We start from the raw sequence: 15,240 nt of genomic DNA, 5'->3' as shown, positions 1-15,240 counted from the left end.
AGTGATTGTTCCTTTTTGCTTTATTCTTCTTGTATGTATCACCCCCTACATCCCTTGCCGCTTCCCTTCTGCATTACACCAGACTATTTGATTCTGTAGCCAATGGATGTAATTCTATTGAAATCACCTAACATGCAGACAACATGGTGCCATGGAAATATATATATGTGTGGTGGTAGCTGGCTGCTACCATATATGTGTGTGTGTGTGTGTGTGTATATATATATGTATATGTGTATATCAGGTAAAGCTGCATATATGCACCATATATATGTGTGTGTGTGTGTGTATATGTGTATATCAGGTAAAATTGCAGTGGGAACAGAGTGGCACGTGTAGGAAAATACTTGAAAGGTGCATGGAGATGTAAAGCTGTCTTTCAAAATAGCCTTTATGTGTCAAACCAAAAATTAATTAAAAGCAGATACTTAATTCTTAAGTCCCTTCTCTTTTCCTGACTCTTTTCAGTATAGGGGGAAGCTTATTTGAACAGCTCTTTAAGTTTGCCAAATAAAGTTCATCTCACACCACACACCTTCCAAATAATTTTCTTTGCCAGTAGTTAAGCACTCCCTTAGAGAATTTTCTTTCTTTTCAAAGTACAAGGCAAAAAGTGTAATTTTAAAAAATGCTACATTGTGATGGTGATATTTTATTGCTTATTACTGTGTGGTTTTAGTTGGTTCACTTTTCAACATCCTTCCATTCTGTGTATCTTGGTCTGCTCAGCAAGCAGTAATTGCCATGTATTAATTAGCTGCATACAAATGGCTTATCTCTGTAGTTTAAGGGGAGGGGGAAACAAGCCACCACAGACAAGTCATCTATTTTTGAGATATTAGTGCATTTGTAGGAGTATGCTGTATACTCTGTTGGACTGAAGGGTTTTGATAAGCTAATTCCATAAAGTAATGATGACCTTTCTTCAAAAGTAAATACAGAGCTTATTCCTACAATCCAGCAAATATGCAACATCCCTTTAGGGAAATGTGCACATAAAGATTCAGTTCCTGAATCTTTACAATCTGAATCTTTTAATATACTGAGAGTAAGTGCCAAAATGTTGGGAAGTTTGACAAGGCATAGTTTTAAGGAGAAATTGAATTATTGTGAATGTTATAACATTTCTTCCACTTTTTAAAGGGAATTTATAAATATTTTATTAGACTGTGTCCTGGGAAAGGTGTGTGTTTCAGTTCCATTTCTTTATTCCTTTCCTCTCTTCTCATATGTGCCTGGGTAGGAGTTGTTCCAAACTAGCCTTTACATTTCTTGTGATCTGGGAAGATATTTTGGCCACCAGCTATCATCAGTCTAGTCTGAGGTACTAAACCAGTTGATCCTGAAGGTTATCATTGCATGAATCTTTGGGTTTGAGCCATGGGAAGGATGGGAAGCCATATAGATTTGTTTGTGGTTATCTCAATTCCCTAAGTGAGAGAGATTTGAAAATAGTGGTTTAATAAACCACCCCTTTTCCAGTCATTTACTTAGAACATGCTTGGGTGGTGGGAAGGATGCTGTAATGTTTCAGGGGTTAGTATGCTACCTTGGATTTTATGAATCACATTGTTTCTGAAAGTTTTTATATTAAGGTTGGTTGGAGGTTTTTTTCCTGGTTTGTAAAGGGTGGTATACATACTGTAAACTTAAGCTATGGCCTTGAAACAAGTAGAAATATTTCAGAAAGATTTTTTTTTTTCTGAAAAATTGCAGCACTGAACCATTTTTAATTTTGTCTTAAATCATGGGACTCTTTACTCCTGTCAGTGTGGTACATTTAATAATAATACTTGGCATTCATAAGGCACTCGATCACTTGAACATGCATACATATGTTTAATTAATCTTTTCAGTGCCTCACTGAGGAAGTTAGGTATTACTCCTTTTTAGCAGTAGAGAAAAATGGCACAGTAAATTCAAGTGTCTTGATCAAAGGCATGCAATTATTTACAGACTACAGCTGTTCCTTGTAGTAAAAAAAATTACTGTACTTAATTTTGAAGGATGTAAAACTGGTTCCTTATTCAGACTGGGGAATATAAATATGCTCTGTAGATCTTCTTCACTGTTTGTCTCCCAGTATTTTTGTGGGGGTCTCCTCTTAATGCTCTCTGTAATATGGGCAAAACTCACTTGGGAGGGACTGTGGACTAGAAGATGCTGAGCCAGAACTCCTTGGCCATTATAAATTTGTCTTCATTTGTGTAAAACACAGTGACTCCTCTTTAAAACTAAACCAAAACTCAGGTCAGAAATGAGAGAGTCATAACAGGAGTAACTATTATTACATAATAACAGTTCCTAAAGAAAAGGTAATGAGTGTTGTGTCATAATGCCACATTATGATCTGGTTACAAGAAAGTATCTGTTAATAAAGAGTCTCTTCTTTTTTATTAGGGCGCTGTGTAACATTGATAGCCTTATAATGCATAGGAGATTATTTTTTAATTTGAAGTCTGAGCATGGAGCAGCTAGTTTGTTAATCTGCCAAATAGTGGCAGGTTTATTCTATGTATCTAAAAAGTTTGTCTCTATTCATAGGTCATGAATGCTGATGGAACTGGTAGGAGAGTCCTGGTGGAAGACAAGCTGCCTCATATATTTGGGTTCACTCTGTTGGGAGACTACATTTACTGGACAGACTGGCAGAGGCGCAGCATTGAGCGCGTGCACAAGTGCACGGCAGAGAGAGAGATCATCATCGATCAGCTGCCCGATCTGATGGGCCTGAAAGCCACCAACGTCCACCAGGTCATCGGTGAGTGGGCTGCTCATCAGCCAAGGGACAATGGGATAGAAAATGTCAGTAGTGCTGCACTGCAGAGTTTTAGAAATGGGCAGAATTCAGTTCTATGGTGTGATAACTGCAGGTGCAGCTTGATAGGGTAGGTTAGTGTAGCATTCGCATTCTCTGAAAAATCCCTTGGCCCAGGATTTTTCTCCTGGGAAGCTGAGAAGCCTCAGAGAAAAAGAAAACAATTCTTATCTCACTTGCTTCTCCTGTGTTTTGCTTGTCTGGAATGTGTTTGGAGATTGTTTACCCACAGGTGAGTGTTTCATTGGATTCTGGTGTGAGTTGTTTGACTCATTGGCCAATCAGTGCCAAGCTGTGTGTCGAGACTCTGTAAGGAGTCACAGGTTTTCATTATTAGCTTTTTAGCATTTAGTAAGTATCCTTTCTGTTTTCTTTAGTATAGTATAGTATTCTTTAATATAATATAGTATCACTAAATAATAAATTAGCCTTCTGAGAACGTGGAGTCAGATACATCATTCCTGCCTTCGTCAGGACGTTTCCCAGCAAATACAGTAAGGTAGGTCTTCTGTGAGGAGCTTCAGCTCTGTAGCTTGGAAGAATATCAAGCTGAACATGTTCTCCCAGTATGCAAAAGCTAAGAATGAGCCAGTTTTAGTCCATTCAGTAGTTTTTACGTTAATATTAGAAAATTATCTTTAAAAATACCTGGAAGTTCTTCCTGCCCTGTAGAGTTTGTGCTGTAAAAAAGCAGCATCTAGCTTTAAATTGCCTATCCTAGGCTATCCAAGCACTGGTAACAGTATAATTGTAGCATCACAGAACTCATCACAGTACCTGAGTATCCTGCAGCTTCTCACTGTCTGGATTGTACTGCAGGAAAGAAGTGAAATTAGTTGATATGTATCTTTGTGTGGCTGATGCCCCAAGGTACCATGTTTTGAATGCAGCCCTCTTTGCAACTGTTTGAAAATTGAACTCCTTAGTGCCAAGCCTCTCTTAGTTCAATTTCCAGCATGTGCAGGTACATAAGTGAGTATTGCAAAGAGCTGCTTCGCTTGCATCCTGGAGAGACCATTGAATGGATGTGAAAATAGTTCTGCAAGTTTTTTACCTGCAGGAATGCAAGGTGCTGTGTAGCTGGACCAGTGTACTGTAAAAGGCAGCAGAACATACACCTACCATGCATTCAGTACTTGTGCTGGGAATTGGGATCATCCGTAGCTGTTGAAGCCCAGATCCCTTTCCCTAGTGCTGAGTTTGTTTCTTGGTGTAAGGAAAACAATCACTGGCTTTCCAGCCAAGGAGAGTAAGGTCCGCCTAAAGAATTCCAGGAAATGAATGAAAAATAATTGATCAGAGAATACAAGGAGAAAAACTGCATGTATGCTTGGAGGACTCATAGTGTGGCTGATGCATGTGAGGACTAGCTCCACCTTTCACCTGCAGGCAGTGTGCAATGGTTGCTTTTCCTCTCGCTGCCTGCTTAGGTACAAACCCCTGTGCAGAAGACAACGGCGGCTGCAGCCACCTGTGTCTGTACCGACCACAAGGCCTCCGCTGCGCCTGCCCCATCGGCCTGGAGCTCATCAGTGACATGAGGACCTGCATCGTGCCAGAAGCTTTCCTGCTCTTCTCCAGGAGAGCAGACATCAGGCGCATCTCCCTAGAAACCAACAATAACAACGTTGCTATTCCACTGACCGGAGTCAAGGAGGCTTCTGCTCTGGATTTTGATGTGACAGACAATCGCATTTACTGGACTGACATTTCACTGAAGGTAGAGATTTAGTCCATGTTGGCTATTAAACTGCTACGTGAGATCTTTAGGGTTTGCAGAATTCAAGGGATATGTAAAAGAGTTTCGTTTTTACATTTTCTGTAACTGACTTGAGACATGTGCCAACAATAACTTATGGACTTTCACAATTGGAGAATCATAGTTAAAAACACAGAGTTTAAATGAGTCTCCAAGAGGTGACTTGGCTGAACTCCCTAAGCATGATATTCTTTTGAGCTGCATAAGTGATACACTTGAAGACTGATCTATAAACTGTCTGGCTGTCACAAACAGGCATAATTAGTAGGTTGTGTTCAAACTAGGAAGTAAACCAAAATCAGGGTTTGTTAACTTCTGATTGGTTGTGAGTATAAAGAGTGTGTGCAGATTGGAATATTGAGCACATGGAAAGGTAGCCCATGTTTGCCAAAATAATTCTGTACTATTCTAACATTTTCAGGCTTATCAGGGAATGCCTAAACTCTAATATAATATTAAAATGGAATTCTGGCTGTATCGGCTATCACAGGCTGATCCTGATGGCAGACTTTAAAAAAGTCTTTTGGATAAAAGTCCAGGAAGAGATTGTGCTTAGTGAAATTAAATTTAGCCATCAGTACTGAAGCTACTGAGCTCATCAGTCGTTTGGTTGTTTTCTTCTATTTGCTGTTCTGTCCTGCACTTTTGTTTCATTAGGCTGCTTTAAATAGTGTTCCGTGCTATAACATTGATGCTTTTGTATAGTCCTGGGAGAGCCAAAATATTTCCCCCTCGAAGTTGGCACTGAGTTATTGAGGTCACTTTGTCATGTAGATGCTTAATTCAACCAGACTAGTTATCCCATTTATTTCCCCAGTGAAACGCTATTGTAATTGACACAGAATACATTCACAGAGCGCAGTAAGTCATTACTTCTGAATAGCAGCATTGTTTGCTTTGCAAATAAGTAGCATATTGTAAGATCCTCTTTCCTATGAGATGTCTAAAATCTGAAAGCGTTTAAAATCCAACAAAGAAAACAAGCAGCCCAGTGACAGACTGGTAAGTTTTCTAATTTGCCTGTGTATCTTTGCATCCCTGCAGACCATCAGCAGAGCGTTTATGAATGGCAGCGCGCTGGAACACGTGGTGGAGTTTGGCCTGGATTATCCCGAGGGCATGGCTGTGGACTGGCTGGGGAAGAACTTGTACTGGGCTGACACGGGCACCAACCGCATCGAGGTGTCCAAGCTGGACGGGCAGCACCGCCAGGTGCTCGTGTGGAAAGATCTCGACAGTCCCCGGGCGCTGGCACTGGACCCTGCCGAGGGGTAACTCGCCGATTTAATTCTGTGCTCATGAACAGTGAAAAACAACATTGGAATGCTTCCTCTAGGGCATGGTGGTTAAGTGCTGCCTGTAAACCCTGAGAGAACTGAGCTGGGGAACACAACCTGGTAATTTAGAGAAATACACTCTCAGTGTCCTGAATAATCATTAAAAATATTAAAAAAAAAAAAAATTCAGAGCAGCTCATTAGAAAGGGATTTATATTTAGTTTTTTAATTAACCACAGAATCAAAGTAGTTTTAGGTTTATGGAATTCATTAATATAGCATTGACAGGAATATATTTATCATTTTAGAAATTAGGATTCTTTTTATCCCAAGTTAGGGTCCAATAAAGGTATTAAATGATTTAATTTGAAGGTAGGAGAGCGAAGTTTATAATCTGAGCATAAGGAAGGTATTTACTTCTTCAGAAAAGGAAACCTTTTAGGTTGTACAGACAAAGGGAGGACAGAGAAGGAATGGAAGCAATTGTATTCACCTATGCCCCAAATGAAAGATTTTCTGAGAAGAAATTTCTTAGTTTGATTGAAGTGTAATAGCCAAAGTAGGACAATAAACAGGGAAAGGGAAGAAGGACTGGGGGAGGTCAAGTTAACTCTTCAGGTTCTGAAATAGCTCTTCTACTCTGAAATGCTTACTTGACAATAACTAATTACTGCAAAAACTTTTTGAGGTTATACCAATATTCCATTATTTTTCAAATGAAGGAACTTCATTTGCAAGGCTTATGACATTATCACAGTTCCCAATCACGCTGTGCGAGCTACAGCAATGCAGAGAACTTGAAACACATTCCTTCTGCTTTATTTCAACAAGGTGGTGGCAGTGGTCACCTCCAGTGGGATCCTAGATTGGATTCAGCCCTGATGTGCCAGGGGTTGCCTGGATGAGAACTCAGCATCAGATTCTTAGATCCAGTTACTCATTTGTAACAAAAGGCTGTGATGAATGTTTCTAGTTTTACACTGGAAGTAGGTTTTTCCCAAGGATTATCATCATTCAGTGCTTTGTCTCTTTACCACAGATCAGAAAAAAAAATTACTTGGGTCAGAACGCCCCTTTTTCCTTACAGCAATAGTATAACTGTATACTTATATATTATGTATACTTATATATTATGTATACTTATATAAATATACATACAGCATAGTTGTACTTTAAATGGAAGTTTTCAAGGCCTTGCTGACATGGGGGCAATTCTAACACTTGGCTCTGTGTCCAACTTGCAAAATTTATACACAAAGTGCTTGCAAAATTTTTAAGAAAAATTTGCACGTATTCCTGGTATCTAGTGAATTTCTCCCTCTTGATCATCAGTTTCTGAAGTAACCTTTCCTATTGTGCAGTTGGTTGGAACTGAAAGACTTCCCTGGAGTTTGTTACTAGAGTTATTAAAACCCAAAGGCATAAATATTGGATAGCTGCCTCTCACTTTTATTTTGGAATGGTATCAGCTTCGTATTTTGGAAGAAGTGACTAACTAGCCATCAAATATATAATATACAAATACACATCCTATGCTACTGTGCAGTGCCTAAAGAAAATGTAAATATATGCAAGTCTGTCCTTCTTCCAAATGAGGCATAAGGTGCCTTGTGAGTATGTAATAACTGTATTTTTGGTCCTGTGGAAATGCCATACAGATTTGTGTGTCTTGGCTGAGATGTAAGACACTTGTGTACATGGCTGGTTGACTTAGTTGTGTGGACATGAGTAGTGACACCTTTTAACAAAATACCCTGCATATCTACCTTTTTGTGTTCTTCCATTTGAGAAAGAGCTGACTAGAAACAGAAGATAAGTGTTGTGGAAAAACACCCTGCTAAATAACCAGGTATAAATGAAGGTGCCTGACTGCCAACCTCTGCCTCTCAAATGACATGCATGGATTAGTTACTAGCAAAGTGCTGTCACAAAGAACTTGCTGGTGAAAATCCAGGTCCAAGTGAGAAAAAATAATGTTGGAAGCATTTTGAGGAAACTTGACTCACTTTCTTGCCTCTACTTTGAAAAAAAACCCCAAAACCCAGAAACTAATTTAGCACAATGGGTCTTAATAAATGCTTGAATTTACAGCTCTTCTTTTTCTCTTATGCTTACTAAGGATTTTTGTTTTGGTTTTCCTCTTGAGTTCTCTTGGATTGAATGCAATTATTTTTCTTTCTTCTGTTCTAATCAGGTTCATGTACTGGACTGAGTGGGGTGGCAAGCCCAAGATTGACAGGGCTGCTATGGATGGCAGTGAGAGGACCACGCTGGTGCCAAACGTGGGGCGTGCTAACGGCCTGACCATCGACTACGCCAAGAGGCGCCTGTACTGGACCGACCTGGACACCAACCTGATCGAGTCCTCCAACATGCTAGGTGAGCCCCAGAGTCCTGGGCAACATCCTGAGGACAATGCTGCTTTTTGCAGCTCCCTCATGGCAAATTGTGGCTTAAATAATGCAAAGATACACATCATAAGACAAAAATAAAATTTCCTGACCTCGCACGTCTTTAATGTTCACTTCTATAATTCATGTTCATGTAACACTGTGGTCAGCAAGGCCTCGATTTTCTTTTAAGTGATTGGGTTGCTCAGAAAGTTAAAATTACACAAGGTGTACATATTTCCAGTTATATGTAGGACAAAGATGTCATCTTGTAGTGTTTTGGAAGGTCTTGTTTTGCTACTCTGAAGAGCACTAGAAAATATATAACAAAGGTAGAAAGAAAGTCAACAAGAAGATAACATCTTATTCAACATGAAATTTAATACAATTTGGTTTTATATCTTTGTTAGTATCCTCAGGCATTTTCTCCCCCTGTATTCTGCACGTTAAGGACCTTTTCCTGGCTAGTGCTTATCAGCAGGAGAGTTCTTTTGTGCTAGAGTCTCTGATGATTTTATAAACTGGTTATTGCAGCTAAATGGAGGTGGAATGTTTTATTCTTTCACTGTTCCAGAGTACTGTGTGGAGGACCTAGGCCTTCTCAGATTTGCACAGTACCTTGTTTTAACATCTCAGTACCCACAGGAATGAACTGCCTTGTTGTATGCTAAATTATTCAAATTAGCATTAACAATAGCCAATATTTAAGCATTATTAATTAGCCAGTATTTAATGCTAAAGGAGTTAGTCTGCTTTAAACAGTATGCTTGCAGTGGAAAAAAGCTAGAAAAAGATCAAAACAGGAAAATGCAATATGGGAATTCTGTGTGATAGAAAAGCTTTTCTTCAGCTTCTCATATAGTTTGGTGTGCTTTGGAGGCCTGCTCCATGTTTCCTTCTGAAAGGTGGGACTGGAAACAGCATTAGAGCTTCTTTTTCCCTGTATCTGTGGCTGGTGACAGCAGAGTGTGGGGCTGTGCATCCTTGACTTCAGTGCAAAGAGGGAATGGCTTTGTGCTTCATAATCTCCTGTTCATTTGGTGTGACCAAACAGCAGGAGGTACCATGGTGATGAAGTGCTTGATAAAACAGAGTTGAAACAATTTCCCCCTGCCATGTCCTGCTCCTTAAGATCTCTTAACATTTCCATGGTATACACAATTAGCTGTTCCCTGTCCTGACTTTCTGGCTGCTCTGGAATGTTGTGACATTCCATAGACAAGTTATTTTAGCCTTGTACATTTAATTTTTCTCATAATGCAATGTAGTATTTCATTAAGTTCATAACAATTTTCTTTTTATAAGCAGTGGGAAAAGTGTGGTGCAAGAGATACTCAACTGGAAATGCAGTGTCAGGATCCTGCATTAGATTGAGAAGCATCCTGTCAGTTTTGGGAAGGAGGGTGATACCATTATATTTTTTGAAGAGTCCCCTTGCCCAGGATTCATTTCATGGGAAGCTGAGAAGCCTCAGAGAAAAAAACTATATTATCTCATTTGCTTCTCCTGTGTTTTGCTGCTTTGGAATGTGGTTGGAGCTTGTTTATCCAACATGTGAATTTTTTTGGCTTAATGACCAATCACAGTCCAGCTATGTTGAGTCTCTAGAAGGAGTCACAAGAGTTTTTCATTATTATCTTGTTAAGCCTTCTGTCTGTATCCTTTCTCTATTCTTTAGAATAGTTTAGTATAGCATAATATATAATAGCAGAATATAGAATAGAAAATAGTAGAATATGATGTGATATATGATATTATATAATATGTAATATAATATAATAATATCCTTCTAAAAACATAGAATCAAATTCATTCCTTCCTGCCATGGGAAACCCCAAAAAATACCACAGGAGGGAAAGGACAGAATCTTTCTGAGAACCCTGATAATTTTTGAAATTGAAATTATTTCTTCAGTAAGCCACATTTTCTCTGTGAATGGCAAGCAGGATTAGCACATTTCTGTGATAGGCTCTGAGATTCCTTTTGACTACTGTACATTACTTTGTAATTTACTTTTGTAATGATGAAATAATAACTTCAAATAATTGCGTGGTAACCTTTCTGGGCAGGGGACATGTTCAACAGTGCACTGCTTGTGCCCATGTAACTCCACTTTTCTGTCCCTTTTTTTTGGACACAGGCCTGGACCGTGAGATCATAGCTGATGATTTGCCCCACCCCTTTGGCCTGACCCAGTACCAGGATTACATTTACTGGACAGACTGGAGCCGCCGCAGCATCGAGCGGGCCAACAAGACCAGCGGGCAGAACCGAACCATCATCCAGGGCCACCTGGATTACGTGATGGACATCCTGGTGTTCCACTCCTCCCGGCAGGCGGGCTGGAACGAGTGTGCCTCCAGCAACGGGCACTGCTCCCACCTGTGCCTGGCTGTCCCCGTGGGAGGCTTCGTCTGTGGCTGCCCAGCTCACTATTCCTTGAACTCTGACAACAGGACCTGCAGTGGTAAGCCATAGGGAATGTCCAGGAAATGCAGGAGCACATGTGCTTAGTGACCCGTGCCAGCATTGTACTGGGAGGAAAGAAGAGTTTTACAGTTTTCCAGTTGTAGTATCTTACTCCAGGTTTTAAGACTACATAGGATGTTGAAGCAAAAAGAAAATAATCTTGCAACATACCACTATCTTAATTAAATAAGAAGAAGGGCTGTTAGTGAACTTTCCAGTGGCTTGGCTATATCTGTGTAAACACAAAAGCTAAAAATGTTTTGGTTCTGTGTCTCTGTCAGACCCTCTTCAAGTGCTTTCTTGCTTGTTTATTTATCTGCTTATGTATTCCTAGTCTTGCCTGGCATAAAATATATGTGATACTTTAGTCTGGATTCTAGACTTTGCACAGTTTTTATAGGGTCAGGATTTCATTCTGTAGTAGCTGTGTTTGCTGGCTGATGAGATGTTGAGGTGGGCCACTCTCAGACTTCTACAAGTGTTTTTCCTCAGTGAGGATGGGTTGGGCTCCATGGCTTCCCCAGCAGTCTGGTTCCTGATCTCAGTGCAGCCAAGCCCCATTTTTCTTTATTGTTGTGCAGAATACAAACCACAAGGCCCCTCAGGCTGTGTGTAATTAGTTTCTAACCAAATAATTTATCCATCTCTCAATAACTGGCTGCAGTGAAGCTCTCATAATTTTGGCAGCAGCTCTGGATGGCTGATTTCCACTGGTGTCATTCACATTAGTCAGTGGGTGAAGAGATTCCTGGTACAGAGAGACAGATTGTATCTCATCCACATTATGCATGAGTAGAGACATCCAACTGTTGTCTTAAAGCCAAAAGCTGGGCAGATTGTTGCACAAATGCCACCTCATGGCATTTTTTGAAAACCATGCTTTTCAAAAAACTGTGCTTTTCTACTCCCCATGTGTTCTGTACTTCTCCTGTCCTTTTTTGTATTACAATGGCCCCTTGCATGACAGCTGGATTCTTGCACCCTGATACTTACACGTGTTTGTGCAAGTTAGAGGCATCTCTCTGATAGGGACTGTGATCTTCTAGGTGGAGGAATTTGACTTCCAGTGGAGAAAAAGCAGCAGAATTATCAAAGGTCATGTTTTTCTTGTGAAAATGCTCCTGGAAACAGAGCAAGGAGCAAAATATAGGAAATATATTGTGAGTAATAGAACCATTTCCCCATGGTACAGTTCAGGGCTCTTTGTGTGATATTAGGAGTTCTTCTCTGCTATATTCAGACCTGGGAAATTTCCAGCTTCTCATTTGTAGCTAATTGGAGATTTAGGCCTCTCTGTGTATAATGTAATTCCTTTTTTTTGACACTATAATGGGAGCATGAATTGTTTTAACTTTCTTTTGCCTGTGTTACTTGCTTATGTACCTCCTGAACATTATTAGTCCAGGCCCTGTCTAGAGGTCCTCCCTTCCAGAATACCCTGCTCATGCATGCATAGGTTCTTTTAATTATACTCTGGTGAGATTTCTTCAGACCTACCACGTGTCATGAAGTTGGAAGGCAGGGTTACACAGGAGACATACTCAATGCACTCCATTTGCCTGCTGCCAAAAATACAGTTAAAATATGTGACTATTGGGAGGGAGAATGACGAAAACTGGAAAGGGATTTCTGAAATTGGTACTGTTTCAGAGATGTGAAGTCTCAAGGGGAGAAATTCTGCTGTTGCTTTTTATAATGAGCCATCAATTCAAAGTTGTAAGCCAGGCAGTCTTAGAAAGTGAGCGAGTATCTTTGGGGAAGAGTAGAAATCATTTTAGGTGCTTACATGTTTATCTGCATTGTTTTACCTTAAGTTTTTTCTCTTTCCATTTCTATCATAATTTCTTGGTAAGAATTCTGATGTTTCTGAATCCATTATTTTGCTGTATACATTCATATAAACTTGTCTTCACTTTTTTTGGGTTGTTTTTTTTTTTGTTTTTTGGTGCTTTCTTACACAGTTTAGAGCTAAGTAGAAGGCAGCTTAAATTATTGGAGAAGTGCTTGGAGGGAAAACAGAGATTTTCCAGAAAGCAAAAATACCTTGCAATTAGGCCTGATTGTTATAGGATGTTAGGAGAGAGTGTTGGTTTCCAAGGAAACTCCTCCCTGTCTTTTTTTTCCCCCAGCAGTCAGAATAGCTGTTCAAAGTGTATGCTAAAATAACAAAGCAAGGTGATGATGTTCTCTAGGAGACTTTTGCTTCCTCCCCTTTCCCAGGTGCTGCATTACCTGTTTTACAGGCTGGTAAATGAATGCAGTGTCCCACTGCTAATCTCTCTACAGGCTTGGGCTGTAGAGAATTGATTGTACAAACTTCAGGGAGGCTTCAAGCTGCATTTCTGGCAATTTGCTCTTGTACCATCTTGCACAGCAGTGGCTTTAGGTAGAGCATTATTGAAAAGAACCCTCTGAAAAAGGAAAATGCTTTCACTACCTTCTCTGATTTCTGACCCAGCTATGTAATACAGAGATAATTTTTCTCAGTGATATATTAAATGTTTTGTGTATTTACTGTAAGTTACAGCTGGTAAACTACAGCTGTATGGGGTGTTGAAATCTTACCTTCTGCTCTTTTATGGTATTTCTAATTACAAAGAACAAACATTTTTGTCCAGGAAATTTTTGCAGGGCAGAATATCAGATTTCTTTTTCTCATTGCAGGTTGTCGTTCCCAGATAACCACCTAGAAATAGTAAAGACACTTAGCTTTGAGAAGACCAAATGCATTTTTCTCAAAAAAACCAGCCTCACACACAGTTAAGAAATTTTCCTGTGAATTAGTTGTTTCATTCCAGTACAGGCAGAAAAAGGATTTGTAGGAACAGGACTGAACCTTTTCCCTGAAACATCTAAATAAGGAACCTCTGCAAGTAGAAGTGCCCTTAGCAATGGGTTCAACTTCAATATAGTGAAGCTGCATTTCCCTGAGACCCCTTTAGAAAATGGACAGTTCTTTGAGAGGCATAATTGACCATTCTTCTTTGAGATGCTTTCGACAGAAGTCTTCACTAGTCCTGCCACTTAAAAAATCTGATCTTTGCCTATCACATTCACATACGTACATTTATAGTAAAAAGAGTTAATTTGAAAGGCTTTTCATACTCATCAGAGGTTGGGATTGTTATGTGTTGATTTTTCGTTTGGTTTTGGCAAAGGAAGAGGGAAAAGGGGAATGAAATAGATGTCTGGTTATGGATTGTAGTTGTCATTCTTAAACACAAAAATGCCCAGTGTTGTTGCCACGTGTAACCCTTTCAACCCCTTTTCTTTTTTTAACCCATGCAGCTCCTACCACCTTTCTGTTGTTCAGCCAGAAGAATGCCATTAACCGCATGGTGATAGACGAGCAGCAGAGCCCAGATATCATCCTGCCCATCCACAGCCTCCGCAACGTGCGCGCCATCGACTACGACCCCCTGGACAAGCAGCTCTACTGGATCGACTCTCGGCAGAACATCATCCGCAAGGCACAGGAAGATGGCAGCCAGGTATCCTCAGGGGCTGGAGCTGCTCAACATTTGGCATGCCTGTGCCAAACAATGATGGGGATAATTTAGATGCACAGACTTCCCCGTAAGTTACTGTCCCTTGGCAAAACCACTGTCATCTGGAGTTTTCTGGAGTCCTCAGTCAGTAAATCTGGGAGGTGCAGCAATAAATAAAACATGGAAAACCAAGGCCAGCTTGAGCATGCTGTTGTTGCCAGCACATTATTTGCTCAGCACTGTCTTTTGTCTGGAAGCTGTTTGAAGCTCATATTTGAGATATGAAACATGGAAGGGAAGGTTCTTGGGAGAAATGGGAGTGTGACAAAGGTATGTGAGCGGAGTGCAGGGATAGATCCTCTGAAACGAGGAGGATGGAACCATGTGAGCACACTGCTGTGTCTGGAGCCTCCCAGGTTCTGGTGCAGATAGGAAGAGAGCTGTAAATCACAGGGGCATGGAGTGACTAGACTCAACCTGTAAAAGATGTAGGCATGGAAAAGTGTATTTGACTGGAGAATACAGAGAAAGTAGAGTAGGGTAGTATTGATGCAGGACATCCTCGGCGTGGGAGTAACAAGCTCTGACTCCAGGGATTCAGAAGGGTGAACAATTGCTTCATTAAGCTATACTAAATTACATTACATATTATACTCTATACTCTACTAATACTATATCATACTACTAACCTACTAAAGAAAAACCCAGCACCCCTTACAGACAGTCACAACAGAGCTTTGACCTAATTGGTCAATCAGTCCAAACAACCATCAGCAGAGTCAAATTAACAAATTCCTTTTGGTAAACAATCTCCATAACACATTCCACATGTGCCAAACAACAGGAGCAGCAAGTAGAGATAAGAATTGTTTTCTCTTCTCTCTCTGAGCTTTCTCACTGCCTTCCCCAGGAAAAATCCTTGGAGAGAGAATTATGTCTCTCTCTGTTCAAAGAGTATGTGAATACCACAGGGTAGAAGACAAAAGGTAATACAGGCTGTGGTGGTTCAACCCTGGCTGGAGGCCAAACACCCACCCAA

The 15,240-nt window shown here is 40.2% G+C and overlaps 1 protein-coding gene across 2 annotated transcripts in view; it reads left to right on the top strand.

Annotated features, from left to right (window-relative positions):
• LRP6 (LDL receptor related protein 6) overlaps positions 1-15,240 on the top strand; it is a 121,271-nt gene that overhangs the window by 82,132 nt on the left and 23,899 nt on the right. For both annotated transcript variants that reach the window (XM_059845799.1, XM_059845798.1), the window contains exons 8-13: positions 2,545-2,761; positions 4,249-4,538; positions 5,622-5,848; positions 8,049-8,233; positions 10,385-10,711; positions 14,002-14,204. In XM_059845799.1, coding sequence (XP_059701782.1) covers positions 2,545-2,761; positions 4,249-4,538; positions 5,622-5,848; positions 8,049-8,233; positions 10,385-10,711; positions 14,002-14,204 — 1,449 coding nt within the window. The remainder of the gene's footprint in view (positions 1-2,544; positions 2,762-4,248; positions 4,539-5,621; positions 5,849-8,048; positions 8,234-10,384; positions 10,712-14,001; positions 14,205-15,240) is intronic.

The sequence above is a fragment of the Haemorhous mexicanus genome, chromosome 5 (genome assembly GCF_027477595.1).
Source record: "Haemorhous mexicanus isolate bHaeMex1 chromosome 5, bHaeMex1.pri, whole genome shotgun sequence".
Classification (NCBI taxonomy): Eukaryota; Metazoa; Chordata; class Aves; order Passeriformes; family Fringillidae; genus Haemorhous; species Haemorhous mexicanus.
Note: the sequence above shows the minus strand (reverse complement) of the source record. Positions and strands in the feature narration are given on the sequence as shown.